Source organism: Verticillium nonalfalfae (assembly GCF_003724135.2).
Source record: "Verticillium nonalfalfae strain VnAa140/NRRL 66861 chromosome Unknown scaffold_57, whole genome shotgun sequence".
In the NCBI taxonomy this organism is placed as follows: Eukaryota; Fungi; Ascomycota; class Sordariomycetes; order Glomerellales; family Plectosphaerellaceae; genus Verticillium; species Verticillium nonalfalfae.
The window spans coordinates 53,961-81,739 of record NW_021167282.1 but is presented as its reverse complement, the minus strand read 5'-3'; the positions used below and the strand labels follow the sequence as shown (position 1 = coordinate 81,739).

The 27,779-nt window shown below is 59.6% G+C and overlaps 8 protein-coding genes across 8 annotated transcripts; 1 reads left to right on the top strand and 7 right to left on the bottom strand.

Moving 5' to 3' along the window:
• Positions 1–28: 28 nt before the first annotated feature.
• D7B24_007260 (uncharacterized protein) lies at positions 29–3,769 on the bottom strand (the record flags this gene model as incomplete). The annotated part of the gene is made up of 1 exon (XM_028641372.1): positions 29–3,769. The coding sequence occupies one exon, from the start codon at positions 3,767–3,769 to the stop codon at positions 29–31; it is 3,741 nt and encodes a 1,246-aa protein (XP_028494582.1).
• Positions 3,770–4,602: 833 nt separating this feature from the next.
• D7B24_007259 (uncharacterized protein) lies at positions 4,603–6,345 on the top strand (the record flags this gene model as incomplete). The annotated part of the gene is made up of 2 exons (XM_028641371.1): positions 4,603–4,878; positions 4,939–6,345. The coding sequence occupies 2 exons, from the start codon at positions 4,603–4,605 to the stop codon at positions 6,343–6,345; spliced, it is 1,683 nt and encodes a 560-aa protein (XP_028494581.1).
• Positions 6,346–6,642: 297 nt separating this feature from the next.
• On the bottom strand, positions 6,643–8,619 carry D7B24_007258 (uncharacterized protein; the record flags this gene model as incomplete). The annotated part of the gene is made up of 1 exon (XM_028641370.1): positions 6,643–8,619. One exon carries the CDS (start codon positions 8,617–8,619, stop codon positions 6,643–6,645), a length of 1,977 nt encoding a protein of 658 aa, XP_028494580.1.
• A 632-nt stretch (positions 8,620–9,251) lies between these two features.
• Positions 9,252–12,506, bottom strand: TMEM63C_2 (Transmembrane protein 63C; the record flags this gene model as incomplete). The annotated part of the gene is made up of 3 exons (XM_028641369.1): positions 9,252–11,708; positions 11,804–12,349; positions 12,411–12,506. 3 exons carry the CDS (start codon positions 12,504–12,506, stop codon positions 9,252–9,254), a joined length of 3,099 nt encoding a protein of 1,032 aa, XP_028494579.1.
• Positions 12,507–15,718: 3,212 nt separating this feature from the next.
• Positions 15,719–16,918, bottom strand: D7B24_007256 (uncharacterized protein; the record flags this gene model as incomplete). The annotated part of the gene is made up of 2 exons (XM_028641368.1): positions 15,719–16,542; positions 16,864–16,918. 2 exons carry the CDS (start codon positions 16,916–16,918, stop codon positions 15,719–15,721), a joined length of 879 nt encoding a protein of 292 aa, XP_028494578.1.
• A 1,281-nt stretch (positions 16,919–18,199) lies between these two features.
• Positions 18,200–19,764, bottom strand: D7B24_007255 (uncharacterized protein; the record flags this gene model as incomplete). Its single annotated transcript, XM_028641367.1, has 4 exons — positions 18,200–18,391; positions 18,449–19,484; positions 19,533–19,578; positions 19,704–19,764. The coding sequence occupies 4 exons, from the start codon at positions 19,762–19,764 to the stop codon at positions 18,200–18,202; spliced, it is 1,335 nt and encodes a 444-aa protein (XP_028494577.1).
• Positions 19,765–21,509: 1,745 nt separating this feature from the next.
• On the bottom strand, positions 21,510–22,957 carry D7B24_007254 (uncharacterized protein; the record flags this gene model as incomplete). Its single annotated transcript, XM_028641366.1, has 3 exons — positions 21,510–21,767; positions 21,819–22,518; positions 22,596–22,957. The coding sequence occupies 3 exons, from the start codon at positions 22,955–22,957 to the stop codon at positions 21,510–21,512; spliced, it is 1,320 nt and encodes a 439-aa protein (XP_028494576.1).
• Positions 22,958–24,635: 1,678 nt separating this feature from the next.
• Positions 24,636–26,644, bottom strand: D7B24_007253 (uncharacterized protein; the record flags this gene model as incomplete). Its single annotated transcript, XM_028641365.1, has 3 exons — positions 24,636–24,971; positions 25,023–26,304; positions 26,358–26,644. The coding sequence occupies 3 exons, from the start codon at positions 26,642–26,644 to the stop codon at positions 24,636–24,638; spliced, it is 1,905 nt and encodes a 634-aa protein (XP_028494575.1).
• Between the last annotated feature and the right edge of the window lie 1,135 nt (positions 26,645–27,779).

Sequence of the window (27,779 nt, the reverse complement as noted above, 5' to 3'; positions counted from 1 at the left end):
GTTGAATGATTCCGCTCATCCGCCTGGGCTAGTAAAGCCTCTCGTCATCCCCGACCATCTCCTCTTCCTCGACGTAGCCCGCCTCGCTCATCTCGCGCTCCCGCTCCAGAGCCAGCCGCGTCTGGTGCCACATGCTTAACTTGGGCTCCAGCTGCGGCGACACGACGGACGCTTTGAGAAGACCGCGTTTGTGCAGACGGCGTCTGTGTTGTATCCTCGCGTAGGCGTCGAGGGACGTCATCTTGACATGACGAATGTCGACACCGTTGATCCAGTCCCACGCGTCGAGATACGCGTCAGAAGCCTCCTCGGCAAGATGGGCGCAAAGCTGGCGGCCGCGGCCGTTGGTGAGGGCGGCGTCGAGCTTGACTGGAATGGCGGTACCCCAAGTTGGGTCGTTGACGTCGTAGATGCAAGGTGTGGTAGAGCAGAATTCGGGACGGCAGTAACGAGCGCATGTTGCTGTTTCGGCGGCATACCAGACCGAGAAGAGAGTGACAAGAAGACCAAGGAGGCTGAGGCGGAAGGGGTTGGTTTGGTAGAGGCGGGGTAAGGGAAAGTGGACGTAGGAGACTGTGGCACGAGGAATAGAATGGGAGAGACAATCAGGACAAGTGTCGCTGTGGTCCAAGTGCTGATGACTGTGAACGACCTTGGTGGACGGCTTGTCAGACGGCTTGTCCCCCGAGCGTTGCTCCTTGAAGTCGGCCAAGGCCAGGGCAGAAGGTTTGATGTCCACTTCATGCTCTTCCTTCTTGGTATCGAGGACGTCAGTGTGGGCGAGATTGTCCTCCAAACGTTCGATGCCTTGCTTGGCGGCATGAATGTTCTGGAGCCCGTTCTTGAGGGACTTGGTGATTCGGTCGTAGCGCTCCAGCTCGCTGTGATCCGCCTCGTTGATGACTGGTTTGTTGGCGAGCTCCTCACGCTGACTTGACAGCTCGTTGAGGATGGATTCAATCTCGGGAGAGGGTGCGTTATCAAGCCTGCCAAGTTTAAAGAGTTCTTCGAAATCGTCGAGTGTTGAGTCCTCAAGAGAGTATGTACGCTGAATGTCGCGCAGATCGTCCTTGACCGTCGGCGGCTTCACTGAGTTTATCAGCGGGCGGCGATTCTTAGGCAGCGACCGCGCTCTCTGACGGATTGTTGACGTCGTCGACGTTGGGTAGTCGAGCGCTTGTTCGTGCGTGTCGTGGACACTTCCAGAAGACTTCGACCTGGACCTGGACCTGGGTGCCTCTGCCGAAGAAGCGGAGGACTTTCGATGGGAAGGGGCTCTATCTTTGTTGCCTGTGATTTCGGGGATTTCTTTGAGGAGGTCCGAAACCTTTTCCGTCTCCTTCTCTTCCACTTTGAACGGCGCAGGCGTCTCGACGTATGCGCCCGTGATCCTTGGCGTCGGCATGGACAAGGGGTCTCGTCGCAGAGGTCGTGGCGTCTCCTCAACCAGGTCATCGTCGGAGTCCTCCTCGCTGGACGGTTCAATCGACGGGGCCCGGACGGAACCGCGCTCCGACTGGTTATCCGTTGGCGCAAACAGGTTCATCTCGCCTTCGATTCGATCCGTGGGGTCATTGTCAGACAGGGCCACGCTCGTTCTCTTTCCCTTATTAGAGTCGATGGAGCGGTTTCGCCGGATCCCGAGAAAGTTGACCGACGGCTTCGCCTTATCCGAGTCTTGGCCTTCTGACGTAGGAGCTTTCTTGGAGTCGGCGCTGTTTCGTCGCGAGCGCGAGGCGTTGCGGCTGTGCGCTTCTTCAGCTTCTCTATCGAAAGCGAGGGACTTCCTGACGTCCAGGCTAGAGTGACGAGAATGCGCGGCCTTACTCCGGGACTCGTTCGTCGTTTCGGTTAGCTTTGTTCTCGATACTGTCTCCTCTGCCTCCTTTGCAAAGGGTGCTGATTGCGCGACAGCAGTATTGGAGATCTGTTTAATATGAGAGGCCTGGTGAACTGGAGGCTCCGCAGATATCTTGTCATTTGGCCTTGAACCGAGATCTTGCTGCTTCAGCTTCTCTATACGAGCTTCCACTGCAGCTTCAGTATGAGCTTCTACTCCGGCTTCTGTACGAGCTTCTGGTGCTGGACTGGTACTGGCTGCCCGTGCCAGTCTTCTCAGAAGATCCCGGGAATCCGAGCGCGTGTGACCGAGACCTGGTCTCGAGGTTTCCGGTTCATCAACTTGCTGTGGCGCCTCCTGAACCACAGGTGCCGGCTCAGCGTTCTTCGTCTTGGCCTCCTCATGTTCGTTTGGCTTGCGGTATACCGTCACAGGTGTGTTGGGAACACGCTCGCCGTCGTCCTTGGACAAGGTGCGCCTGTGGGTCGGGCTCTTATTGCTCGAGGGTTCCTGGACAGACTGGCGGTTGGGACGGGGCGCCGCTTCGGGCGAGAGTGATCTCGACATGTTGAACTCGCGTATGTCATCCAGGCGACTCGCAGCGAGAGCCTTCTTCGACGTGAACGCCTTCTCGCGCTCTCTGATCTCGTCTAGCTTGGTGTTCTTCGGCAGGTCGTCCTCCCGTCCGGCAAAGGCCTCTTCGACCTCGCGCTCGCGCTGTCGGATGTCGTCGAGCTTGGTATTTATAGTCACGTCTTGGTTCCGCTCAAAGGCTGCATCATTGGCGAACATGCGCGAGGCGACATCCCCCGTAAGAGTGTCCAGATTCATTCGCGGGCTGTCCGAGAATTGCAGGTCGCCGGCCGTGAAGTCGTCCTCGATCTGCCAAGCAAAGTCTTTGTTGGGAGAACGCCCCTCCAGCTTTGGGACAATGGCAGATGTGGGTCGGGAAGAAGGCGGTGTGGGTTCCTGGGGCTTGTCGCCCTCAACCTCGACCGAGGGGAGGGGTATGTCGGCGGAATCCTCTTTGAAGGTTTTCCCTTCTTTCACGGCAGCGGCTTTCTGGTCCTCGCGGGTCAAGAGATGCGTCACCCAGCCCTTGGGCACGTGTCCCTTGGCAAATGCCGCTGGTCGAGGGCTCGTACCGCTGAGGCTGCCGGTGCTCGTCTTCTTCGCCAGCGTCTGGCCCGTCTCGGCAATCTTGGGTCCTATCCTCGAGTTGCCGAAGAGGCTAGACCGACGACTCGGCGAGATGGACGAGTGCCGCTGCTGCTGCTGCTGCTGTTGGGCGTAGGCGCTCAGTCGGCGTTCGAAACTGCCAGTGCTCGAGGTGCTGTCGGCCGAGTGCCCGCCCTCGTCTTCAGAGATGGCGCTGTCGGCGTGTCGCGGGCGTGCGTTCTTGATATCGAGGGGCCCCTTGCTCAGCATCCTGCGCAGACGGCCGTCGTCCGAGGCCGGCAGGGAGTGGCGGGGTCGAGGCGCAGGGCTCGGGGAGCCGTCGATGGGCAGGGGCGACAGGCGTCGAGTCCGCGGCGCCGATGCGAAGCGGTGTTCTTCGGCCTCGGCCATTTTGTAGGCGTCAGCAATGGACATGGACCCCCTCGCCTTGGAGAAGACGCCAGCAGCGGAGCTTGGTCGGGGTATGCGCGATGCACTGTCGGCGCTGTTGTTCGAGGCGATGGATGGTGAGGGAGAGACCGAGCCGGGGCGGGGGATCATGGAGCCGACGGCGAGGGCGTGGCCATCGGAATATGCATTTCTGGCCATGCCGAGTCTCGTGTCGTTGGCGTAGGGGACCCCACCAAGACTCTCTCGGGAGGGCTTCTGGAAGAGCGGCTTCCGGCCGCCTTTGTTGATGACGAGAGGTAAAGAGCTGCGTCCATTGGTACGTGTAGCCAAAGGGCCAGTCTCATGCTGTCGTGTGTCCATGTCGGTGGAGCTCTTGGGGGGATGGGTGGTGGTGCCGATTCGAGGCAATGTCGAGCAAGAGTCGGTGTGCGTTTGGTGGGTGGCAGCGGTGATCAGAGTGTGGGTAGGTGCATGATACCTGGGTGTCTCGAGACAAGTCGCGTCATGACAGGATCGCGGGGTCCAAAGAGAGAGAAAGTAAACTGTATCTCCAGTTGAGCACGAGGAGAAGAATGTTCGCCGACACGGTTCCGGTCACAGAACAGAGTCGTGGCCAGAAAGGGATATGGCCACTGTTTGGATGCTCGCCAAAAAAAGAAAGGGCAGCATCGCTCAGGAGATGAAGCGCGTCGAGGAGGAGCACGGGCCGCCAGATGGGGATCCACCGTTGTTGATGGCAGGGTCCGTCTCGGCTCCGTCAGGTTAGCGTTATTGCAACAGGCCTTGCCCAGGTACGTACCCACGTGCCTAGGCAAGGCACCTTAGGTAGGTACAGTGCCTGGGCCATTAAGACAATGTACCTGAGCACAGTACATAGGTACCTACCCAAGGTACTTACCTAGCAAGCTTACCTACCTAGGTAGGCAACTTGGTTAGCAGGCAGGCACGTTGCACAAGCTGCGTCGTACCTGGAAGCAGGCGCGAATGGTGCTGTGCATGCCTGTCCTGCTTGATCATAGGCCAATGGCAACTGCCTCCAATCCAATGCACTTGAACACCAGAAACAATCGTATCCAGCTCCAAGAACAATACAAACTCGATTGTTGCATTCAACACCAACAGCGACCACATTCTTTGTCTAGTCATGATCACCCGTCCGGCGTTCTCGGAGCCCAGTCTCTCATGGGCCCCACATGTCGCCAGCATCCCGTCGGCATGCCCCTTGTCCGATTCCCGTGCGTGCAAGGTCTCTGGTCTGGGATCTGGGATCTGGGACCTGGACCTGCGTCAACGTCGTGGCTGAGGCTTTGGTTTGGCGGACTGTTAAGAACCCCCGACCACGCGCTCAGCCCTACGCATTTCTCTGCCGCTTGCGCAAGCGACTGACTTGCTTGTTTCCCTGGAACCTCGCTCTGCTCCAAGCAACCCATAATGGCCGGTCAGATTGTAGTAAGGCCGTGTGGCCAGCTGTGAGTCTCTTCACAACGAGGCCCTTCCCCCTTCCCACCCCTGACACAAACAGGGAACAGTATTCCACCTCGAGACATTCATTGGGCATCTACTTTGCTGTGTCGACCACCTGTCGCTATCATGTGCCTTCCGAACTTGGCAACACCAAGGCTCTGCGTCCCGCCATTGAGCAAGCCGTGGCCCAAGTTGTCTTGAAGCAGCCGTTTATGCGTGTCGGCATCACCGGCGAAGACTCGAAGCAGCCGAATTTTGTTCACGTCGCTGTCATCGATCTCTCCGCCCAGATTCGATGGCTCGAACCGATTGAGGTGGCTGCGGCCGATGCCGTGCTCGAAAAGCAGCTTGCCGTGCAGTTGGGCACCCGCTGGCCTGACCTCGAAACGCGCCCGCCATGGAAGGTCACCGTCGTACCTCTGAATGCCCGTGATGGGCATCTCACTGCCCTCGACATTGTGTACACCTTTCATCACGCCATTGGCGACGGTACCAGCTCCGCCATCTTCCACAAACAGCTCCTTGAAGCTCTTTCCAAGCCGGCACCCGTTCCTTCTCTATCCTCAGCCGGCCTTCTCACCCTCTCCGAACCTGCTGTCCTGCCGCCGCCCCAGGAAGAGCTCATCAAATTCTCCATCAGCTGGCCCTTTTTCCTGCGAACCCTCTGGAAAGCCTTCGGTCCCGACTTCCTCAAAGCAAAGCCGAACCCCGTCCCCTGGACCGGCAATCACGTCAATCTGGCCAATTCCTTTCAGACCAACGTTTGCCTCTTCACCCTGCCCGACGCGACATCCTCGGCCCTCCTCGCCGCCGCCCGCGCCAACGCGACGACTCTGACACCGCTCTACCACGCCCTGGCCCTCCTCTCCTTTGCCCGCCGCCTGCCCGCCACTACGGCCCCCAACTTCGTCCACGGCTCTTCCATCAGCGCGCGGCGCCTCGTCGATCCCGCCGTCCTCGACACGTCCTCGCAAATGGCCGTCCTCGTCACCTCTCTCATCCACCCTGATACGGCTGCCATGACTTCGCAGTTCCGCGCCCGCCACGGCTCCGACCTCGACTCGCTCGTCTGGCAAGCTGCGTCGGCCATTGCCACCTCCTTCCACGACAAGATTGCATCCTTGCCCCGCGACGACGTTACGGGCCTGCTAAAATGGGTCGGCGACTGGCATGCCTACCTGCGCCAAGCCGACGGCAAGCCCCACGACTGGACGTGGGAGGTCAGCAACCTAGGTGCTCTCAAGGCCGTGGGTGACAACGGGTGGGGCATCACGCGGGCCGTGTTCGCGCAGTCGGCGCTCATGTCGGGGCCGGCGATGACGCTGAACCTCGCGGGGGTCGTGGGCGGAGAGATTTCGGGGACCATGACGTGGCAGGAGAAGACTGTGAGTGCCGAGCTCGTCGAGGGCGTAGTGAGCGATCTTGCCGAGTGGTCGAGGAGGCTTGCTGAGGAGGGCACATTGGGATTGTAGGTATCGGGGGGGATGGATACCGGCTAGTGCCATGAATAATGTTTAATACGACTGACAGAATTTATCATCTGCTTGCTATCGCCACAAAGGTTGCGAATCTAAGGAATGGCACCTTGGGCATGACCTTGGCAGGGAAGATTAGGTTTGTATGACCTTTTTACTTATAGGTCGGTGCATCCATATCTATTTCGAGCCTTCAGCCTGCTGATGATTTCATAGAACGCTTGTTTTCTTGTCTTTTGGTTCGGCACTTCCACTGTCATCTCTTCGAGAGCATACATACAAGTCCAGCAAATGCTACACCAAGTCAATATCCACCAGCGGCACTCCTTTACTGCTCAACACGTCCGCCGTCAGTGTCATCCGCCGCTCTAGCGCCTCCTTCCAAGTCGCGCTCTCCTTCATCTTCTCACTCAAGAACCCTCGCGCGAACAACCGTGGATCATCCCACGTAGGAACCGACTCGCCGTCTTGCAGAAAAGCAGGCACCACCTCACTCGCGTCAGGACTGTCCCTCCACACGGCCGTCCACCCCGTAGGCAGCGGCCCAAAGATGCCCTCGCCGTTCATGAACCCATCCACGTACGCCTCACCCACCTCGGCAAAGCCGCGACCATCCCCAACGGTAGGCGCAGGCGTCAGGAGAAGCAGCGAAGGGCACCCGGGCAGCACGCAGAAAACGTCCCCGACCTGTGCCGCCACAGGCACGCGCGCCACATGGCCGTCGTCCGTCAGACAGACCATGCCCCTCTGCTGGCGGTTGCGAAACACGGTCAGACAGCGGGCCTCGACAGCGTTCATGGTCCGGCTGGTGGCCCTGTCCTCGTCAAACGTGGCCTGCATCAACGCCCTCGCCTCGTCAAAGGCCATGTCGTGCCCCGTGTCGCGCGCGGCCGGCACCGTCCTGTCGCGGAACTGGTTGCCGAACCACAGTCGTGTAAAGGCCTCGAGGAGGTCATCGTACCCCTGATACGCCGTCTCGGCTCTGCGCACGGCCCAGAACGCCTCTCTGAGGTCCGAGAACTCGGCCAACAGCGTGTTGGATTTTGTGCTGTCGCAGACCACTTTGGCCAGCCGCGCGACTTTCACGCCGCAGGTTCGCAGCGTCTCCCGGCCGACGAGGCTGGCCCGGCACGGCACGAACCCGCCAGCGTTCGGCAGGGCCGTCTTGACGCCCGGACACCGCGCCGTCCAGTTGGGCACCCAGGTGAGCAGGAACTTGCCGTCGTGCAGCGCCTGCGGGTGGTGCAGACCGGCATAGGTCAGAAAGTCCAGGCTCTTGCGCCGCTCGAGCCACACGAGGGCGAGGCCGCGGTACAGGTTGCCCATGGGGAGGGTATAGTCGGCGACAATGGGGAAGGCGCGGCGGTCCTCGTCGGACAGCATGTTGAGCATGCCGTAGACGCGGTCGCGGGGATCCGTGCAGCTCGACAGCACGGCGGCGCTCAGCGTGGCAAACAGGCCGCGCGGGACCTCCTCGCCGAGCGCGCGCACGCGGTCCATGGCGAACAGGGCCGGCGCGTTGCGCTCGAGATCAGCGACGACGTCCGGGTAGTAGTGGACCTCCTTGGTGCCGAGCCAGAAGGCGACGTCCTTGAGGGCCTTCCACGGCACGACGGCGGCGCCGCACTGGACGACGGCGGCGCCAGGCCGCGCGAGGAAGATCTCCTGCCGGATCCACACGCGGCGGAACCACGGCCGCAGCACGAGGCGGACGAGCCCCGGCCCGCGGTCGCCCATGGCGAGCGCGACGTCGCGGCTGAACCAGCTCGCGTCGAGCGCCGCCGACGGCGTCGCCGTCACGGTGCCGCTGCGCCAGTCGACGGCCACGTGCGCCGCGTACCAGGCCACGAGCTCGAGCGCGCGCGCGCTGTCGTCGGCCTCGGGCCCCAACCACACGACGACGCGCGCCGCCCCGCGGTAGAGCGCCCCCATGTGCTGCACCTGCGTGGCGCGCTCGCCGAGGTCCTGCTGGTTGATGCAGAGGGCGTCGATCCACATGGTGCGCGGCGCCGCCGGGCCGCGCAGGTGCAGCAGCGCCTCGTGGAGGTTGCGCGACACGGTGAGCGTCGCGCCGTCGTCGACGGTCACGGGGAACGTCTCGGCGGGCGAACCCCAGACGTACGAGAGGGCTTCATAGGCCGGGAGCGTGGCGGCGTCGTCGAGCGAGTGCGCGTGCAGGTGGAGACAGAGGGCGTCGGTCGGCGTGCCGGGGCGGAGCGTGACGAGCCGGATCGTCCTGTCATCGACGGCCGAGTACTGATACGTGGCCATCGGCTGTCGACTGGGCGTCCGAGGTGATGCTCATGCTTGAACCTGTGAACCATGCTGCCGGGAGCTGGGAGTCATCCCCTGCGTATTGACGTACTGGAAACCAGTGATACGCCTACTCTGCGGCTGGTCAGATTGTGATTGGCGGAATGCCGACCTGAGAAAGATAGCCTGGTCGAGCAGCGTTGGCTCTGCATCCTGTCTTCTGCAATGTGAACACAAAGTCAACGGGTAGAGCGACAACACCAAAACTTGCACAGGTCCCACGCGCAAGTCATGCATCCCAGTTGGAACAATGCTTCCCGCCCACACCGCAGATGACTCTACACTGTGGATTAAAATCTTATGCTCTCTACCGTCCTCACACTTGATCCAGTCTATAGTGCCGCGCTTTTCATCCATCATGAGCTTTGCTTTGTACAGGTCTACCGCCCGGATTATGAACAGGCCACAGCCACGCGGAGCCGTGCCGTACAGTGTAAGAGAACAAGAGAGCGAGGGAAACAAAACCCCAAGTCTCTCGGCAAAAAAAAAAAAAAACCCTGCCAACGCCGCCCAGTGCTTTGTGCGATCCAAGAAAACAAAAAGAAAAGGAAAAACAGATAGAGACGAGCGATGCACTCTCGCGGCCGTCTCTACCACCCCTCGCCGGGCCGCCTCTGGCTGCGCGCGTTGCCCCGGAAGTAGTCGTACTGGCTGGGGTCCGCGTCGCCAGGGCTCTGGTCGGCCTCGGCCTGAGGGAGGTTGCTATACCCCCTCGGTCCGCCGCCGAGCGCGCCGGTGCTGGGTCCCGGCGTGGGCGCCATGCGGAAGCTGTCGACGCTGCGGTCGCGGCCCCCGCCGACGCTGTTGTTGCTGTAGCTGGGCGCCGGCGCGCCCATGCTCATGCCCATGCCCATGCCCGCCGCGTCCTGCACGAGTGCCGTGTTGCTGCCGTTGCCGTTGGCGTACAGCGGGCTGCGCGAGCGGTCGTAGCCCATGCCCTGCGGGAATCCAGGGCCGGGCGAGGCGCGGCCGCCGTTGGGCGAGTGGTAGCCTGCTGCCGCCGTGTTGAACTCGTGGGTCGGCGCGCGGTGGAGGGGCCGGTTGAAGCCCGTCATGCCGCCGGCCATGGCGTTCATCGTGGGCGTGCCGGGGCGCGAGTAGTCGGACTCGCCGCCGTGGGAACCGGGGGTGCCGGGCCTCATCCTGTCGGCGTCGGCGCCGAAGAGGTCGCCTTGGCCGTGCTCGTCGGCGAATTCCGGTCGGTTCTTGTAGAATTCGAAGTCCATGTGCGAGTCCGAGACGAACTCGAAGCCGGGCACGTGGGTGTTCATCTGCTTGCCGGGCTTGCCGGCGTTCATGGGGTCCAGCGCAAACGTGTCCGAGTAGCCAGAGACGGACATGCCGTCCATGCCGCCGGCCTCGCGCCCGTCGGACAGACGGCCCTTGTACACAATGTGGAGCGTCGCCTGGGCCTTCTGGTGCACCATGGGCGTGATGAGGGGCTTGTAGAGGGCCGGGTGGCCGAAGCGCGACGCGAGCCTCTCGCTGCGCAGACGCTGTTCCTTCTGGAGGCCGCTCTCGGGGTGCTTGGCGACGTTGAGGGTCGAGTAGTAGCGGATCTTGTCGTCGAACTGGCGGGAGGCGACGAACTTGAAGAGCAGCATGAGGAACGGCAGAGGCACGATGGCGAGGGCGTGGGTGTGGTGGGCGCCCTCGCCACGGACCCAGCAGGTCAGGAAGAAGACGAGGTCGGCGAGCATGGTGGCGAAGATGACGCGGTTGAAGACGACGCGCCAGAACATGCCGCCCGACTCGGTCTTGGTGACGAAGACGTAGAGCAGGAGGTAGCGCTTCAGCCAGACGTCGATGGCGAAGTACAGGGCCACGGCCGGCAGGGTGATGGGCTGGATGCCGGCGAAGCACAGAGCAATGGTCGAGTAGTAGAGGAAGTAGTTGTAGTAGGGGGCGTAGTCGAAGGCCGGGGGCGCCGTGAGCTCGATGAGGTCGCGCGGCGTGGGGCTCGAGAACTTGCGGGCGAAGAAGCTGTAGATCAGGGGCCAGAACTGGGCCAGGTCGATGGCGGCACCGAGCTGGCGCTGGAGGAGCCAGTTGACCCAGAAGGGGCTGACGGTGCAGAGGGCGAGGAACAGGGTGTCGGCGATGTTCTCCTCGAGGATGGCGTCCCAGGCGTCGGCGCCGTGGCCGGTCCGGTTGATGACGCCGGCGACGAAGGTCCAGGTGGCGCTGAACAGGGAGAAGACGACCAGGTTGTTGAAGACGAAGAAGGCGTACAGCTTGGCGACGACGTGGCGCTCGCGACCGCTCTTGGTCTGGTCGCCGGCCTTGATCGACAGGCGACGGAAGATGATGGGCAGCACGAGGAAGACGAGCGAGGTGATGGCCGGCGCGGCGATGCCCTGGACGAAGGCCCAGAAGGTCTTGTTCTCGACGAGCTCGGTCTGGAACTCGCGCCAGACGCGGCCCAGGTTGTTGAGGTTGACGAGGAAGACGGCGATCATGGCGTTGGGGCCGATCCAGATGAAGGTGAGCAGGGTGATCCACAGGTTGTTGATGACGCGCCTCCAGCGGCGCGTGGACGCCGACAGCGGCAGGTTGTTCCAGATGATGTCGTTGGGCCGCGGGGCCAGCTTGATGGTCGAGCCGTGGGGGTGCTTCTTGCGGCAGGCGTAGGCGATGTTGTGGGCCTCGGTGATGTCGGAGTAGCTGGCGAAGCCGTAGGGCATGGAGCTGCGCTTGTCGACGCTCTGGCGGACCTGCTTGATCTCGACCTCGAGCGTCTTGATGCGCTGCGTCAGGTACTCAATGGCGTCGACCTTTTGTCCCTGGGGGTAGGTGCTGAACGAGGGGTCCTTCTTCGAGGGCTTGCAGAGCGGCCTGTTGGGCGGCAGCTGGGCCGGGTTCTTCATGAACTTGGCGAGGACGGACTCGAGCTTGCGCACGGTGTGGTCGTGCTGGGCGATGAGCTTGGGCAGATCCTTGACGTTGCGGGCGACGGCGGTGCGGGAGAAGGAGGAGCTGGGGACGACCTCGTCGATGATGCGGGCGATGCCCTCGTCGGAGCTGCGGTCCTTGGGCAGATCGTAGAGCTGTCATGGTGGTCAGCAGGCCTCTGGGCGGGGGTGGCAGGCCACGACGGCGAAGGTCGAAGAGGGGAAAAAAAAAAAAAAAAAAAAAAACTCACCATCAGCGTCCTCGCGTGCAGGCTGTTCTGGTACTCGTCGCTCTCGAAGTAGCGACGGCGCAGGTGCAGGACCTTTTTCGTGTTCCACCACAAGAAGAACATGACAATGGCGTTGATGCCGTAGGCGACGGTGACCTGGGCCCACTGGGCGTCGCCCCAGACGTTCGAGGGCGTCAGCATGGCCAGCCAGGCGCGGCCCTCGCCCGAGACGTCGACCTGGGTGAGGTTGACGGGGATCAGGATGGCGAGCACAAAGACGGTCAGGGTGACGAAGAGGTTCCGCAGCATCTCGACGAAGCGCATGAAGATGGCGGCGTCCATGCCGGCGTACTGGATGAACTCGTACTCGGTGGTGCTCCACAGGGGGAAGACCCAGGACCAGAGCTTGCGGCCGATGGGCGGCGGGGCGTGCTTCTCGTCGGCATGCTTGGTCTTGGGGGCGTAGACGGACTGGTTGTAGGGTCGCAGGAAGGAGAAGGCAATGGCGATGCCGAGCGTGAACAGGACCGAGGTACCGAGGGCAGCGAAGAAGGAGGTTTGTTGGAGCTGTCGAGGGTCACGTCAGTAGGTGTCGAGACGAGAGGCCAACGGCAACGGCAATGCATACCTGTCCGGCAAAGGGGTCCTGCAAGAGATCCAGCAGTTCCTGCCCAGCATCAAACTTGTCCTGCCGGGCCCTTATCCTCTGGAAGACGGGATCCATGGTGTGTCTATGCGTCTGTGTGGCTGTATGTGTCTGTGTAGTAGAGGTGATGTCGGGGGCCCAAAGGAGGGCAGGTCGGCAGGTGACGTTCGTATCCCGAGGAAAAGGGTCTACCAAACAGCCGCAATGGTAGGTGTGTTACGAACGACGGGTCGTCTTCGTCGTTTGGCTATCGATGCTTGTCGCCGCGGGGGACGAGAGAGAAAGAGAGACGGAAAGGTGCAAAAGGGTGGTTTGCACTCGGTGGCCACGACGAATTGACACTCGGGAAATGACGTTGGTGGACTGTCCGGGGGGTGTGGTCGTTGATCGACTACTGAAACGGGTCCCAGAAAGCACGGCTCAACGAGGGACGAAAGAGGGAAAAAAAATGCTGTGCTGTGCTGGTGTTTCTTGCGTTGTGCGTCCGTGTTCTCGTGTGTCGTGACGACGTCCGATCTCTAGCGAGTGGGCGATCTGGGACGGTCGTGTTGTTAGGAAGAGATGGCCGATGTTCCTGGGGCCGAGCATGGAGATGGAAGAGGGTGAGAGAAAAGTCAGGACTGTACGTAGGGTGAAAGGAGGGGGGATGGGGGTCGGTGGAGGGGATGCCCCAGGAAACAGGCCCAGGAAACAGGCACAGGAACAAGGACCAGGACGTAGGACGTTGAGGGTGTGTCGAGCATGCCGCTACGGCATGCATTCTGGATCTGGTGATGAAGTCAGTGGGTGTGGGTGCAGGCCTGCCCGGCCGGGCTGCCACCTACCAGGCACGCCAGCAAAACTGTAGCGGTAGGCCGAAACGGTGGGCTGGCGTTTCCCGAGAGTGACTTGTCTCGCCGCACGGCCTGCACCCACGTCGAGGTACCTCCGCAGCGTCGTCAGCGCCCTCGACACGAAACAACCGTCGACAGCCGCCGAAAATTCTTCCCCGGCACGCAGGGACGCAGGCACTACAGGCAGACAGACCTAGGTACTAGGTACTGTTGGTACCGTACGTACCTACTGAGGCAGAGAGCCGCGTCTGGCGTCACTCCATGCCAGCCATTGGCCGACCTCCTGAGCGAGCGCCGTGCACCCAATCCACAGGCCCTCTTCTGTGCTGTCGGGTGGACACTGTGCTGTCGTGGACACTGTGCTGTCGGGTGGACACCGTCGACAGTAGGTCCCTGGCATGCGCTGTGCTATTTTTTGCCCGTCGGGTGGGGTCGGCGTCCCGGGACGGCCGCTGGCGTCACTGCTCACTGGGCACCCTCGAGCCTGGGCCGTCCTCGCGCCTGGCACCCTCGAGCCTGGGCCGTCCTCGCGCCTGGCACCCTCGAGCCTGGCAAGCCGAGCCTGGCAAGCCTGGGTCGGAATACGAGGCCCACAAAGGCAGTGCTTCAGTAGTTTATGCGAGACGCGGGCTACCGGGTCCGTCTTGGGGGTCGGTTCTTGATGAGGGTGCTCTGTATGCAGCAGAGAGCCCCATTGGGTCGCTGAACGGGATGGCAAGGACGGCAAGGATGGCCATGCCGACGAGGGAGTTGCGCGACGAACAATCAGGTACGAAGCCATCATGACTGGTTCCCGCGCCCCGGCCACTTGCCAACAAGCTTGACGATTCACCCACAAGCTGCTTTCTTCGCTGGAAACACCTGCAGCCAAATGCATGCCAACCACCAACACGTACTCTGTCGTTCTGGCTCTCACAAGGGAAAAAAAAACCAAGGGTTCTCGACCCTTCTACACTTGCCACTCGTGCCAAGCACGCCAACGCGATCGGCACCCTCTCTGTCCCAACTTTTTTTTTTTTTTTTTTTGCTCAAACGGGCACGCACCAAGCTTTCTCACAGGTTCCCAAAGAGGGAAAAACGATCCCCACCGAGGTCCCGCGGAGGGAGCTTGGGGACCAAACAAGCTGCTGCGCATTGCATTGGGGGGGGGGGCAAGATCTGACGAGCGACCCAGCACAGTAGTGCACAGCGCAGCGGAGCAGCGGAGCCGGGGGGGGGGAAGAAGGGATGGGCTCAAAAGAGGGCACGCTTGTTGATCCTTTGACGTCACGCGCTCTTTCTCCTCCCCCGATGCCCTCAGTCTCCGCGGACGACCCTATGATCGGGGGCCTTTTCCCCATGTTGAAGTGCCAGAAAGGACAGGTGAGGCCGCCCGAGGAATGCAACTTGTTTCTTGGTTTGTTGTGGTCGACACGAGGAGGGGGGGGTTGGGTGTTTGAGTCAGGCGCTGGCGTCTCTCTCCTTGGGGCCGGGACGAGCGTTTTGGCGAATGGAAACGGTGGTGGACGGTGATCTGTACCGGTGGAGGACGGTGAGCTGTACCGTTTGACTTGTCTCCTGCTGTCAACAAGCACCGTGACTCGATAGCATGGCACCTGGGCTTCAGCGACACCTTCTCGCCTGCAGCTGTGGACATGTGTCGGGATTGGCATCAATCGCTGCGTTGCAGGCACAGGGTTGAGCATGCTCGAGCATGATCGACCTTGGTCTGCGCCGGCCAATAATGGCAGGTGCTTCGATTGCGCTTGGGACGCCTCTCTCACGTGGACATCGCGAGCGTTACGGGGACAGACTGTGCTTCCAGCATAGGACGGCATGCCCACGAGAACCAAGTGCAAAGCTCGAGCCGTATCAGTTGCTGATTGGTACAATGCCGTCTATCCTCTCGGTCGCTGCTGGGTGCCCTCAGATAGGTGCAACTGGCCTGAACTACCAAAGAGTACGCTCCCGAGGGCATGCCATGTAGCAGGCATACCGAGATGAAGAGCACACAGACTATGCATACCACTGCACAGCATTGTCGAGCGCCGAGGAGCAGGCCGGATGGATCACGCCATGCAGACAAAGCAGAACCTTCCATTTTGTGCGCATAGCATCGCAGCTCGTCATCCTATGTACAACTCGGACCCAGCCCGCCCAGTCTGCCAGTCATCACGATAGCCATCGTCCGACTGTGTCAGGCTGCCTGCATCCCGTTGAAAACACGCAAGACCCAGAAACCGAGGTGGAAAAAAACATCACCCATTGCACAGAAACACCAGCACCACCTCCGTGTCCACCGTGTTGTCATGTCCACCGTGCCCACCGTGTCAGTCACCATGTCAGTCACCATGTCAGTCCACCTTGGCAATCGACCGTGTTAGTCCACCATCATCACATGTCCACCTCGTTAGCAACCCCCCCCCCCCCCAAAAAAAGGCCACCTGCAGCCACGGAAGCAAACAACTCGATCCGTGCCTAAGCAGGACCCTGGCTGCGCGTCTTGCGCGCCGTCTTGCCAGGCATGGGCAGCACCTTCTTGACCTTCTTCGCAAGCTTCTCGCCGAGCCCCTCCTTGTCCTCGCCGTAACCGTTACCGTTCTCGGTGCCGTTGGCCGTGACGGCCTTGGGCGGGCGGCCGGGCTTCCTCTTCTTGGCGTCGCCGTTGGTGGCCGCCGCGCCGTCGCCCTCGGGCTCGAGCTCGTCGGCCTTGCGCTTCTTGTCGGCGGCGGCAACAGCAGGCGCGGCGGGCTCGTCGGATTCGGCGGGCTTGTCAGCGGCAGCAGGAGCAGCAGCAGCGGCGGGCTCCTCAGCAACAGGGGCGGCAGAAGCAGGGGCGGCGTCCGTCTCCGTGAGAGCACCCGTCATCTCGGCGTCCTTGTTCGGGGACGCGACGCCATTGGCGCCAACGGGCTTGTCCTGGACGAGCTCGTCGGCCGTGACGTCCGTCTTGTCGGCGGGTTCGGCAGCCGCGGCGTCCTTGACGGCGTCCGTGGCCGTCGTCTCGGCCGTGACGGGCGCGGCGGCCTCGGTCGAGGTCAGTCCAGGGATGGGTTTCGAGGGCTCGGCCGCCGTGTCAATGGCCGTGTCCGCGGCCGTACCCGACACGGCGACGGGCGTGCCCTTGTCCGAGGCATCCTCGACGGTGGCCGCCTTGGGCGCAGCAGCGGCAGCCGGGGCCGCGGGCGCAGCAGGCTCGTCGGCCGTCTTGGCGTCCTCGGCAGCAAGAGGGTTCGCGCCCGTGGCGGGTGCACCGAGAGAGGAGGTGGCAGGCGCGGCAGCAGCCGGCTCGTCGGCTACGACTGGACGGCACGTCAGCAGCGTGTTCAATGTGCACAGAACAAGCAAGGAAAAGAACAAAGAAAGGGAAAGCAGGCCATCAGCAGGACGTGGGTTCGCGATTCGGCTGGGCTTGCTGGCCACCTGCTGGCTGGTGCGCAGAGACACGGACGACGACCCAGCAGCGGGCAGCCGCACCGCATCGCATTGGCGCCGCACCGCCCCTCGCACCGCCCCTCGCTTCCCGCCGACGGCCGATCAGCAATGCGCCCGCGCGCACCCAGAAGTTTGGCGATGCATCATGTTGTGAATGGGGCTGCGGGAATGGTGGACGGCTTGCTCACCTTGGTCGATGCTGGCAACAGCTGGCACAGCGCCGGGGGCAGGGTTGGCGTCCATGGCGATGACGTAAGGGCAAAGCGCACTGTGGCTCTCTCTCTCTCTCTCTCTCTCTGTCTTTGCGCGCGCGTTGCGTAGCTGGCTGGGGCGGGGGTGGGACGAGAGGATGCTCCGGGGGGACAGCGAGACGGCGGAGGCGAGCTGAAGCTGTAGACGGAGGTGCTGATGGCAATGGGATGGGTTTCGATGGTGATTGGCGATGTAGGGGGATGGGGGAGGAATGGAAAAGGGCTGGGGGAGCAGGCGTGTGAAGAGGAGAGAGAAGAAGATGAAGTGCGAGGAAGAGGGAGGCCAGTGGTGGTGGTGGCCAGCTGCCGAGTGCTACTGTTCCTCGTACGGATGGACGTATCTCTTGATTACTACAGCTGCTGCTACTCCCCAAAGGTAGTACCTTCAGGTAGGTAGGTAGGTAGGTAGGGAGGGAGGGAGGGAGGTACCTTGCCTGCTGGCGACGGTACCTTGCCTTCTGGCGACGAGTACTACGACATCGGCACTGCATCCAGCGTCACGGAAAGGAAAGGGCCAAGCAGGGCAGGGCAGTGAGTAAGGGCAGGCAGGGGCCTTTGTGTGTCTTGCAGCGTGCGAACGCGTCGCCCTGAGGCCCGGGGTTGCGTGGGCACGACAGAGGTTCCCCGTCGGCGGACGTGTGCTGCCGAGTGACATGACGTCCGATGAACCATGTTTCGCTGCAGTGTTGACATGACGGGGGTTGGCGTCGGCGGGTGGAGAGCTGTCGAGGTGCGAGGTACCGCGTCCGGCGTAGTGTCGTCTGGCTGCACTGTGGACGCGGCACGTATAGGCGGGTGGACATGGGGCAGACAGGCGGACATGCACGCTTGTTATGGCACTCGCAGGCGGGAGGGCACAGTGCTGATCATGGCGATGCGCTGTGGATCAGGAACCTTTTGCGGGGGAGCTCCACCTAGCCTCCCCTGCTCGCGATTGGCTGGCTTTCGTCTTCAGGGGATGCTGCACGAGGAGCACGCCATGCTGGCCTGTGCAGATGCCAGCTGTAATGCCAGCTGCGAATGCCAGCTGCCACATGCCAGCTGTAGCGGCCAGCTGTAGCGGCCATCTGCGAGGGGATTGCCAGAGAGAGAGAGAGAGAGAGAGCTGTCAGAATGCCTCTGACGGCGCCGCTACACGGATCAACGATATGACATGATCAGAATCGCCATGGTGAAATTCAGTACCCTGTCTGTAGCTGCCATCTGTGCTGCCATCTGCGCTGCCATCTGTGCTGCCATCTGTGCTGCCATCTGTGCTGCCAATCATCCCCCATCAGAGCTTAAAGTCGGCATTCGTCTTCTCCCACCCGCTCTCCGTCGCATCCAGCCCCGCCAGCTTCTCCGTGAGCTTGATCTTCATCGCTCGGTTCCTCTCCGTGCACAGCTCGTACATGGTGCTGAGGTTGAACAGCAGCGTGTGCGAGGAACGGCCGGAGCCCGCCATGCTCTCGAGCACCTCGCGGCCCTACACCACCTGTTAGCATGACAACGCACCAGCTGCCTGTGCGGCCGGGAGGCTCACCTTGTCCATGTGGCCCGTGTACAGCAGACACACCGCCATGTTGACGCCCACCATCTCGTCGTCGACCTCGTCCCGGAGCGCCTGCCACAGCCGCAGCGCCGCCTCGTACGCCCCGTCCGCCATCTCGCAGAGCGCCAGGATGACCTGCTCCGCGTGCCGCCCCGCGCCCTGGTGAGCGCCGCGCACGCACCGCCGCGCCGAGGCCACGTCCCCGAGATGAAGCCACAGCAGCGCCCGCGTCAGCGCCATGCGCCCGTCGCCGTCATCCCGCAGCGTGCCGAGGTGGTGCGCCGCGCCCGCGAGGTCCTCCATCTCCACGAGCGCGCCGGCGACCTGGATGCCGAGGTCGTGCAGCCGCCCGCGCCAGAGCCCCCGTGCCGCCGCGTCGTGCCGTGCCGCCGCCCGCGCCCCCTGGTCGCGCGCCTCGCGCGCGAGGTCGTGGTAGCTCATGACGGCGCGCCGCGGGTCGCCGAACCCGAGCGCCTGCAGCCGCACGTTGAGCACGCGCAGCGCCCACGGCACGAGGTGCTCGCCCGTGTCGTCGTCGACGTAGATGGCCGCGTTGTTGAGGTCCTCGAGCGCCCGCACCTCCTGCGCCGCCGTCGACGTCGCGTCGCAGAGCGTCAGGCACGCGAGCCGCGTGTACAGCAGGTCGAAGATGCGCCGGTAGTCGGTCGGGTCGACGGGCGCCGCGCGGGGCGACGCCGACGTGAGCTCCTGCACGGCCGAGATGGCCGCGGCCCGGAAGTGGCCCTGGCGGAGCAGCTCGGCGAGCGGCGCATCGGGCCGCGGCTGCTTGGTCGAGTTGCGGAAGGCGACGGGCACGTTGAGCGGCAGCAGGGGCTGGTAGATCTCGGGGCGCAGCAGGAAGCTGAAGTTCTTGGTGATCGAGGCGCGCACGGCAGGCGGGGCGGGTGACGGGGCTGGCGAGCGGAAGCTCGGTGATGGGTGGCCTGGTGGGCGCTGGCTCGAGGCGCGCTTGGGCTGGAGGGGTTCGAGGCGTGAGGGCGACGAGAGGGGGTCGTTGAGGGGGGTGCTGGGAGTGTCAGCATCGTCCCTGCCGCAAATAAGGATGGGGTCCTACTCTGCAAGATCGAGGGGGCCCTTAGTTGACGATCTTGGACGAGACGCTGTTGATGGGTTAGCATACGTCTATGGCATGTCGTGAGTCGCTCAGTCCGCCAGACTCCTGTGGTTGAGTGCCTTGGTCTAGGCTTATGGGGCTTGCGGATGCAGCTTCACCCGGACGACTTACACTTTGTGACCGACTTATTTCGGGTGTGCCCCTGAGGGGCGACACCGGCCTGTTGGCTCATGATGTTCTGATGAAGTTGCACTGCTCTTTTATGGTTGTTGCCCTTTCCACAGTTGGCGATCAGACAGGCGGATGACAGTCTGAAGTCGAGGCCCACATGTATGTATCCATACCTTCCGTCTGCATATGCAATCCGAGGCTCGAGTCGTTCAGCCGATTATCCCTATATACAATGTTCACATCACTACATACATATTTCAGGGGCAGATGCAGACGAGGACGCAGCCCTTGAAGCTGAGACAACGATATCGTTGGCAATTGCGGAATCTGGCGCATTTTGGATTTTAAATAGACAAACCCATATATTTCACTAAATACATGAAACGCAGGGCCTACCTCTTGTAGTTGCCCCAAGAGATTAGGAGGTGAATCCGTGGCCACTTACGTTCTTTCCCAGCCACGACAAACACCCCACGTCCGAGGCAATTGCTCCTGCGGAATAAACCTTTCTTCGCCTTGAATAAGTACCAGGATCCCCAAACTTTTATTCTACACAACTTTCCCATTCTCTGAATACTAAAGGCACTGAACTCACTTTCATCACCTGAGTCTTGACCATGAGCTCTCATGAGTGGTTTTGATATTGGGGTGTACAAACTCGATACAAAGTTGTACCCGTCCTTTCGATTCTATCTTGAGGGTTCCCACCACCAGTAGCTGGCATCATGACTAGTCCAGCTTCCCCAGCAGGGGCCGAGGCTCATACCAAGAAGCCGGAGACCGTCAAGAACCAAGTATGCAACTTGTGGCAAGTCTCCGCCGCTCTGAACTCTCTGCAGCGTAAACATAGGCAAGATGTACTAACTTGAGTATCTTCAGGGACCCACAGCCAATCATCACCGTGAAATGTGGCGATAAAGAATGGCTTGTCCATCAGAATATCCTCATCCACGGATCCGACTACTTCAAAACGGCCTTGACTAAGCCTTTTGCAGAGAGCAGCACTCGTTTTATCAAGTTGGAAGTCGGAATCATCACTACCCAGAGCCTGGGCCATTACATCTCAATAGCGTATCAAGCTGCCTTGTGCAGCACCTTCAAGGTGTGTTCCGAAAACATGCCTAAATCGAATCGGCTCGCCCAAACCATCAAACTCTGGACTGCAGCGGACTATTTCCAGCATGCGGCAATTAAACGCGAAGCGGCAAAATCAATCGACGCCATTCTTCATGCTCGCCAAAAATCTTGAAGCAATACAGCCTTCCAGTCCAAAGATGAGGCAGCCCGTTGCCTCGCCGTCAAGGGCTTTTGCAACGGATGGGATGCTTGTGAAATGGTGCTACCGGCTATCACTCAGTTCAGAATCTCTCTCGCGAACACGTTCGCTAAAGGTTGCGGCAACGAGGCCCTCAAGCTATTGTGGGAGACTGCGTCTGAGGACATGTCGAGGGCGGTTTCCGAGGAATTGCTGAAGATGAGAAAATGATTCAAACGTGTCACTTTGACTAAATTGGGGCGATAATGAAAGAAATGCTATCTAAGATGGCGATTTAATCTCGATACTTCCGCTGCGAAGTGCAACACGTAACCTGCTGAACATAGCTCTGTTTATGTCTTGCATGTGACATGTAGCTCCTGAAGCCCGCCAGACATGGCACTGAATGGACATTGCGCTTTATTCGTCACGTAAACCAAATGTTTTCATTTCAAGGAATGGATCCTCAAAAACGCAAATGACCATAAGGCGACGATAAACTAAGTTCTGGCGTGATTATCAACCGGGAATGTGTGAGTTTTAGCCTCCCCTTACGTCAGGACACGGCTCTGCTCAATCCATGCGACCTTGTCCCCCAGATGCTTCTGTGCCCTCAAATCACCAGACCGCGCGTGGCCTTCAAATTTCTCCGCCCGGGCCGCCCGACCACACAGCCTGCCCAGCTCTCCGCTAGCCTGGGGATTCCGCACCTCCTGGTATGTCTGCGTTCGCAGGTACTTGCCCACCCAAAGACCACCGGTGTACCGCGAAGCCTTCAGGGTTGGGAGGACATGATTCGTCCCGATACACTATTGCATTGGTCAGTGCCCGCACTTCACTACTTCTTGGTCACTACGAACCTTGTCGCCATATGACACGCAAGTGTTTTCACCCAGGAAAAGGGCGCCGTAGTTCGTCATCTTCTTCAAAGCCTCGCGGGGACGCTCGGTCAGAATCTGCACGTGTTCCGAGGCATACGCATCGGCAAGAGCAAACGCTTCATCGAGCGTCTCCGTCACAGCGACCTCGCCGAAATCCTTCCAGGAGACCGAGGCGATGGGAGCCGTCGGAAGGATCTTGAGAAGCTCCTCCACCCAGGAAATGGTGCTCGTGGCCACCGCCTCCGATGTCGTAATGAGCACCGCGGGCGTGTCCGGGCCGTGTTCCGCCTGGGAGAGCAGGTCCACGGCACACGTGTACGGGTCAGCCTTGTCATCAGCCACGATAAGGACCTCCGTCGGACCAGCGAACAGGTCGATGCCGATCTCGCCAAAGAGCTGGCGCTTGGCCTCGGCAACGAACTTGTTGCCAGGTCCGGCGAGGAAGTCGACCTTTGCGATGGATTCTGTGCCGACGGCCAGGGCCGCCACGGCTTGGACACCGCCGACGATGAGGATCTCGTCAGCGCCGGCGAGGTGCATGGCTGCGATGGTCTCGACGGGAAGGAGGCCGCCGATAGGGGGTGTGCAGGCAACCACGGACTTGACGCCGGCGATCTTGGCCGTCAGGATGGTCATGTGTGCACTGGCGAGCAGCGCATATCGACCTCCGGGAATGTAACTGTCGTACATCTTGTCAGCTTCGTTTTCTGAGAACCAATAAAAGCCCTGGTGCAGAGAAACATGGTTCTGTCTTACCAGCCGACACGGTTGATGGGATTGTTCTTCTGCCCGAGGAACACGCCCGGCTGGATCTCCAGCTCAAACTCGGTGAGAGAGGCCAATTGGGCGAGTGCAAACTTCCTCACGTTCTCCTGCACCTCCTTAATGTCGCTGATGACCTGTGGAGATACTTGTGCGATTGCCTCGTCAATCTCCTTTTGAGAAAGCTTGAAGGAAGGACGGTCCCAAGAGTCAAATTTGGCAGAGTACTTCCGCACCGCTGCATCACCCTGGGTTCGAATCTCCGAAATGACGTTGCTCACGAGTGTGGCGACTTCGGGTGAAGAAGCCGCGAACCCGGCTGAGGTACGCTGAGCGGACTTGATATAATTCGGCATGGTGGTGGAGTATGTGGTGAGGAGGTGAGAATGTTGATGGTGGCTGACGAGATGTTGCCTCGATCACGGAACTCACAGCGAGGGCCATATTCGTATTAATAACTTGCCTCTTGATACTCTTCCTTGCGGTCAGACGCCGAACCACGGAGATCGTGGTCTGGCATGGTGTTGAGCTGAGAACAATGCATGGCCTGCCATCGGGGTTGTCTCCGACCATAGTGGGCCCGACGTCCGACGCCGCGCTGGAGCCGACTCCCGAGAGATTCACGACAATGCCACATCACGAGACTATGCACAAGCGAATTCGCCCGTATCGATTGCCGCGCAGCATGGATAAACCTCGAAGTCTCATCTCACGGTGGCTTGACTTTCGAAGTCCACCTAGTCCGACCGCTGAGCTTGTGAAGTGATGCATCATGGCTTACGGGTTGGAGATTGCATCTTCCTCGAGTCCTCGAACTACTACGAGGTAGTAGGAGGCGCTGTCTCTACTGTGATATTTATTTTGAGCCTGCAAAAGCGACAAGTTCCTCGGATGTTTGCCTATAATCTCAAGAGGTCCGACTTCATACTATCTGCCAGGCCGGCGATGTTGTTACCTACACTGTCTTTTCATGATATCAGAGTAAAGTTTGGGAGAGAGGGGGGATTTTGCGTGCTTTAGAGAGCCTCTGAAGCATCTAAAACCACCCGAAGGGAGACGCTTGAGGTTCGCCTCCCTGGGGCCTGATGCACTGAGTTTGTTGATGGGCTGTCACAACAAGCACCTGTCTCCATTACCAAATATCAGCACTGACGATGTTTTCGACAGGGAGTTTCGAGTCACCGATGTTGAAAGTCGCACGTGAAACAGCGGTGCCATCTCCGTCTACCCCGCGGCCATCACGCCGAGATGAAGCGTATTGACAGCCGCGCAGGCAGAGACACTCAGCAACCACGAGCACGCAAATGAACTTGAACGAATTGAAATCGGGTTCAGATCATCCATTTGCTGCTCTTCACTTCATATCCCAACTACCGACACATCTAGCTCTATGGTCAGAAGTCGTGGTGGGGCCGATGGAAGCCCAGCAGGCTGGTCACGCATCGGGAAGTGGAGGGGGCTCATCCTACTACCTGGCTCCCCACGGAGAAGGGGCGAGACAGATGCCGGCTTTAGGGATCGCATGAGCCCCATTAAGACCGATTTACACTCAAGCGTCAGGCTGACCCTGGTGGTCACGGACACGTCAATTTTTGGCTGCGTAAAGACTGTCACTATAGCTGAAACCACTGTTGTGGTCAAGAAGGCGACATGGCAGCCTGTTACACTCGCCTTGCTTCCTGTCGGATGGCGGCGAAGATGGAGCAAGGTGTTATCGAGAAGAAGTCCCTAAAGAATCTCGAGTGCCAGCGCTTGACGTAAGATGTGGTTCAAGATTCAATTGCCTCAAACGATGCTACACGGTGGCCACATTGACAAAAGATGCTAACGGAATTTTCACCTTGATCTTAATGCGCATGGACTCAACGCCTATTCTGACCACACTGGTAGGAACTGGTAGTGTACAAAATCCCCTTGACAAATCAAACGCCCGACACGCATACCCCTGAAGCAGATCTCCTGCCTAGGCGCAGACGCCGTAGAAACAAGCCGAACCTGGACAGACAGCAGCACACCCGTACAATAGTGCTAGAATCACTGGCGGTACTCGTGTAGCAACTCGAAAATTTTAGCGTTCTTCCCATAGCGTCGACCGGACGGGGCTGTTCGCACATGCGCGCCGCCCAGCCTCTGTTGGCCCTTGAAGCTCTTGCGTACCCAAACCGAAACTATCGGCTGGAAAATCTCTTTGGCTTTGCCCTTGATCCTCTGCTTTTCCGCCTCGCAGAGATAGTCGGGATCGTTGATTGGAGCATACGGAGAGTCGCTGTCGAGCTCCAGCTCCTTCCCGTTGCTGGGTTTTCGGGCCTTGAGGTGACCGCCAGAGACGTCGTTGCGAGGGAGCTTGCCGTCCGTCGAATTGCCGCCGCGCTGGAGCTGATCTTCTTTCTTGTCACCCTAGTTCTGAGCAGCGGGATCAACACCAGCACTCTGGGCACTTCCTCTGTTCGACTCTGCCTTGTCGATCGCACTCGCGAGGATTCGTGAATGCGACATGTAGGGCTGCGGTACGTAGGACACCCACTCTCCATCATCGGTGGTGTCGGACTGGGTAGTGTGCGAATCGTCTGAGTCCTCGGAATCACTCAAGGTCAATTTGACATTGTCGATGTTGGGAAGATCAAAGATGACATTGCTACCGTCGCGATGAGTAATGTGATCACAGACTCTGTCGCTCGTTGCTTCATCCTCCATGGTCAAGGTCTTCATGGCGTGTGAAAGATCGGAATCGACAGCTGAGGGAATGAGCGGTTCCTCGTTGATGACCCTGATACTGTCGCCGGCTGCCAGACGAACAACCGATGTCCAAGTAATCTCACCCGGAAACGGTCGCTGCTCAACTTGAGCTCTCAGTCTGTGCTTGAGAGCGCGGCGCTTGAGTTGCGCGAACAGAGCGTTGCGGTGTTCTATTGTGCAATGTGTAAGACATGCAGCGGTAAAAGCCCTGTTGCGCAAGTATTCGTCTTCGTTGTAGCCGATGTAGTCATCAGACTCGAAGAGCCTGAATGCCCCTGGCATTGTTAACTTTGTCCAAGCGGTCTCAAAGGCGCTGTATCTATCGCCATTGGCCGATATCTTGCGCTTCATGGCGTATTTGAGTCCCTCATTGTAACCAAGGAACTTGACCCAGGACTCCATGATGGAATTCTTGAGATAGCCTTTGACGTCAGCGCATGCGTACTTGGTGAGAAGCTGATACGCATCCAAATAGTTGTTCATGAAGGCGTGGTGTTCCTCGCGCTCATAATCGGCGTTGGCGTGCTTGTTGTCGAACCAAAAGTCCCTTGTGGCCGCCAGGAGTTTAAGGAAGATTTGGCGGACGAAAACGACGAGGCTGCTCGAAGCGAAGCGATCGGCAAGAACGAAGATGCGCAGGATGGAGCAAAGGTCCATCAAGGGCATCTTAAAACAAGTCCTCCTGAAGACCTTCCGGTCATACCTCTCAACTTGAGCTTTCCAAAGATTACCAGATGGCATGCCTTCCTCAGAGAATCGAAGGAAGAAGTATCGGTGGGCAAGCTTCAGATACGCGATGAGGTCGTCAAAGGAGATATCATCGAGTGAGATCTCGGCTGTGTCGGCCTCGCGGAAGAAGCCGCGCAGGGCAGAGTCAAAGTAGAGGGAACCAGCGATGAGTATCTGGCGGTGGACGATGATCTCAATGTTTTCTCTGGTGTAGAGTTTGACGGCGTAGAAATTATCACTTGCATGGAGATCAGCCAATGCGAAGGGCTCTTCCAGAGAAGTTTTACTTACTAGCGAATTCTGAGGAGCCCTGCTTGAACATGTCGATCAGGCGCATAGTAGAACTCGAGCTGGTCCGTGAACGTGGTGAAGTCGAAGACGGCTCTGATAACCTGGCCATTGGGAGCTTTACGCTTGCCGTCAGCCACAGGGACTGGGATGGAGAGGCGCTGACTGCGATAACCCCTAGTCTGAGGCAGTCTGCCGTCCATGTCAAGCAGACGCAGCTCGGCCTCGGCGGGGTTTCTGGCAGATCCGCTGGACTGCGAGGCCGCCGTCCCACTGCTCTGACAGCTCATGGCGGTGACGAACGAGCTGCAGTGCTTGGGATGAGAGGGACGTAGTATCGAGACGCAATCTGCTCAGCAGTGATCGTGGAATAGCCGTGATTTGGAGCTGGGGGCGATAGGGAAGAAGTAGACAAGTCCAGGAAGGTGAGGATATGGCTCCAAGGCCTGCTATGCCGTGATTAGGCTCCGATATCGAAGGCAAGAGAGCAAGTGCTGCTACGCCCGCAACGAGAGAGAGCAGGTGCAGCCTGGCTTGCGGGGCCAAGCCAGAAAGAGCATGTTGACCTGTGTGAGGTTTCGACGACCGATGGCCTATGACGCAGTGCTCAGTGCTCAGTGCGCCAACGTTGCAACGACCATTATTGCGCGCAGTTTCCATCTTCAAGTGTCGAGACAAGGAGGAACCTCAGGGTTGGAGAGTACCGGGCAAGCGCAGATGACGTTCGCTCAACGCGGATGAGGCAAGGTTGTTCATCGTTTGAAAGGAATAGCTGAAAGCTCTCGACTGGTATATGATGATCGTGTTCGGAAGCTGGGCTGCCCTGATGGTCGCATAGTGCAACAGGAACGTGACCCCCAACAAGTGAGATCTGAATAGAGTGACAAAGGCGAGTTCAGTGTATCATGTCAATGCAGGAATTTTTATAAAGCTTAGATGGATTCTAAAGGCAGCAAGAACAAAAGGCGATACCGTGCGAAGCTACAGTGTCGAAGAAGAGCATCACACGGTTACAGTCCAGGTCGCCAGTGCACGGACAAACGGATGACCAGCGTCTTCTCACCTGCGTGTCACCTCACTTCTCTGTCCTCCAGAGTCACCTGGGAAGCTGGAAAGCGAACCCAAGACACAAGGGGCGTCAGTCATGGCCTCAGACTTTCGCGTTTGAAAGCTTGCAGAGAAACTGTTTGCTCAGCCGCTGTTCCCCGAATGAGTCAGCCGATGCTGATGACAAGGCTACGACCCCCAGCTCTCTCGACCGAAACCAACGTGTCTGGTGGTGCAGAAAGACAAATTGGATCGACTATGAATACCATATTCGCATGCGTATGACCATCCTAAGCCATTTCAAGTGTATTCACAGAGGCTATATTGTTCGACTGTGGAAGAGACACGGTGACTGTTCATATAGGTTGCCCCATGCTC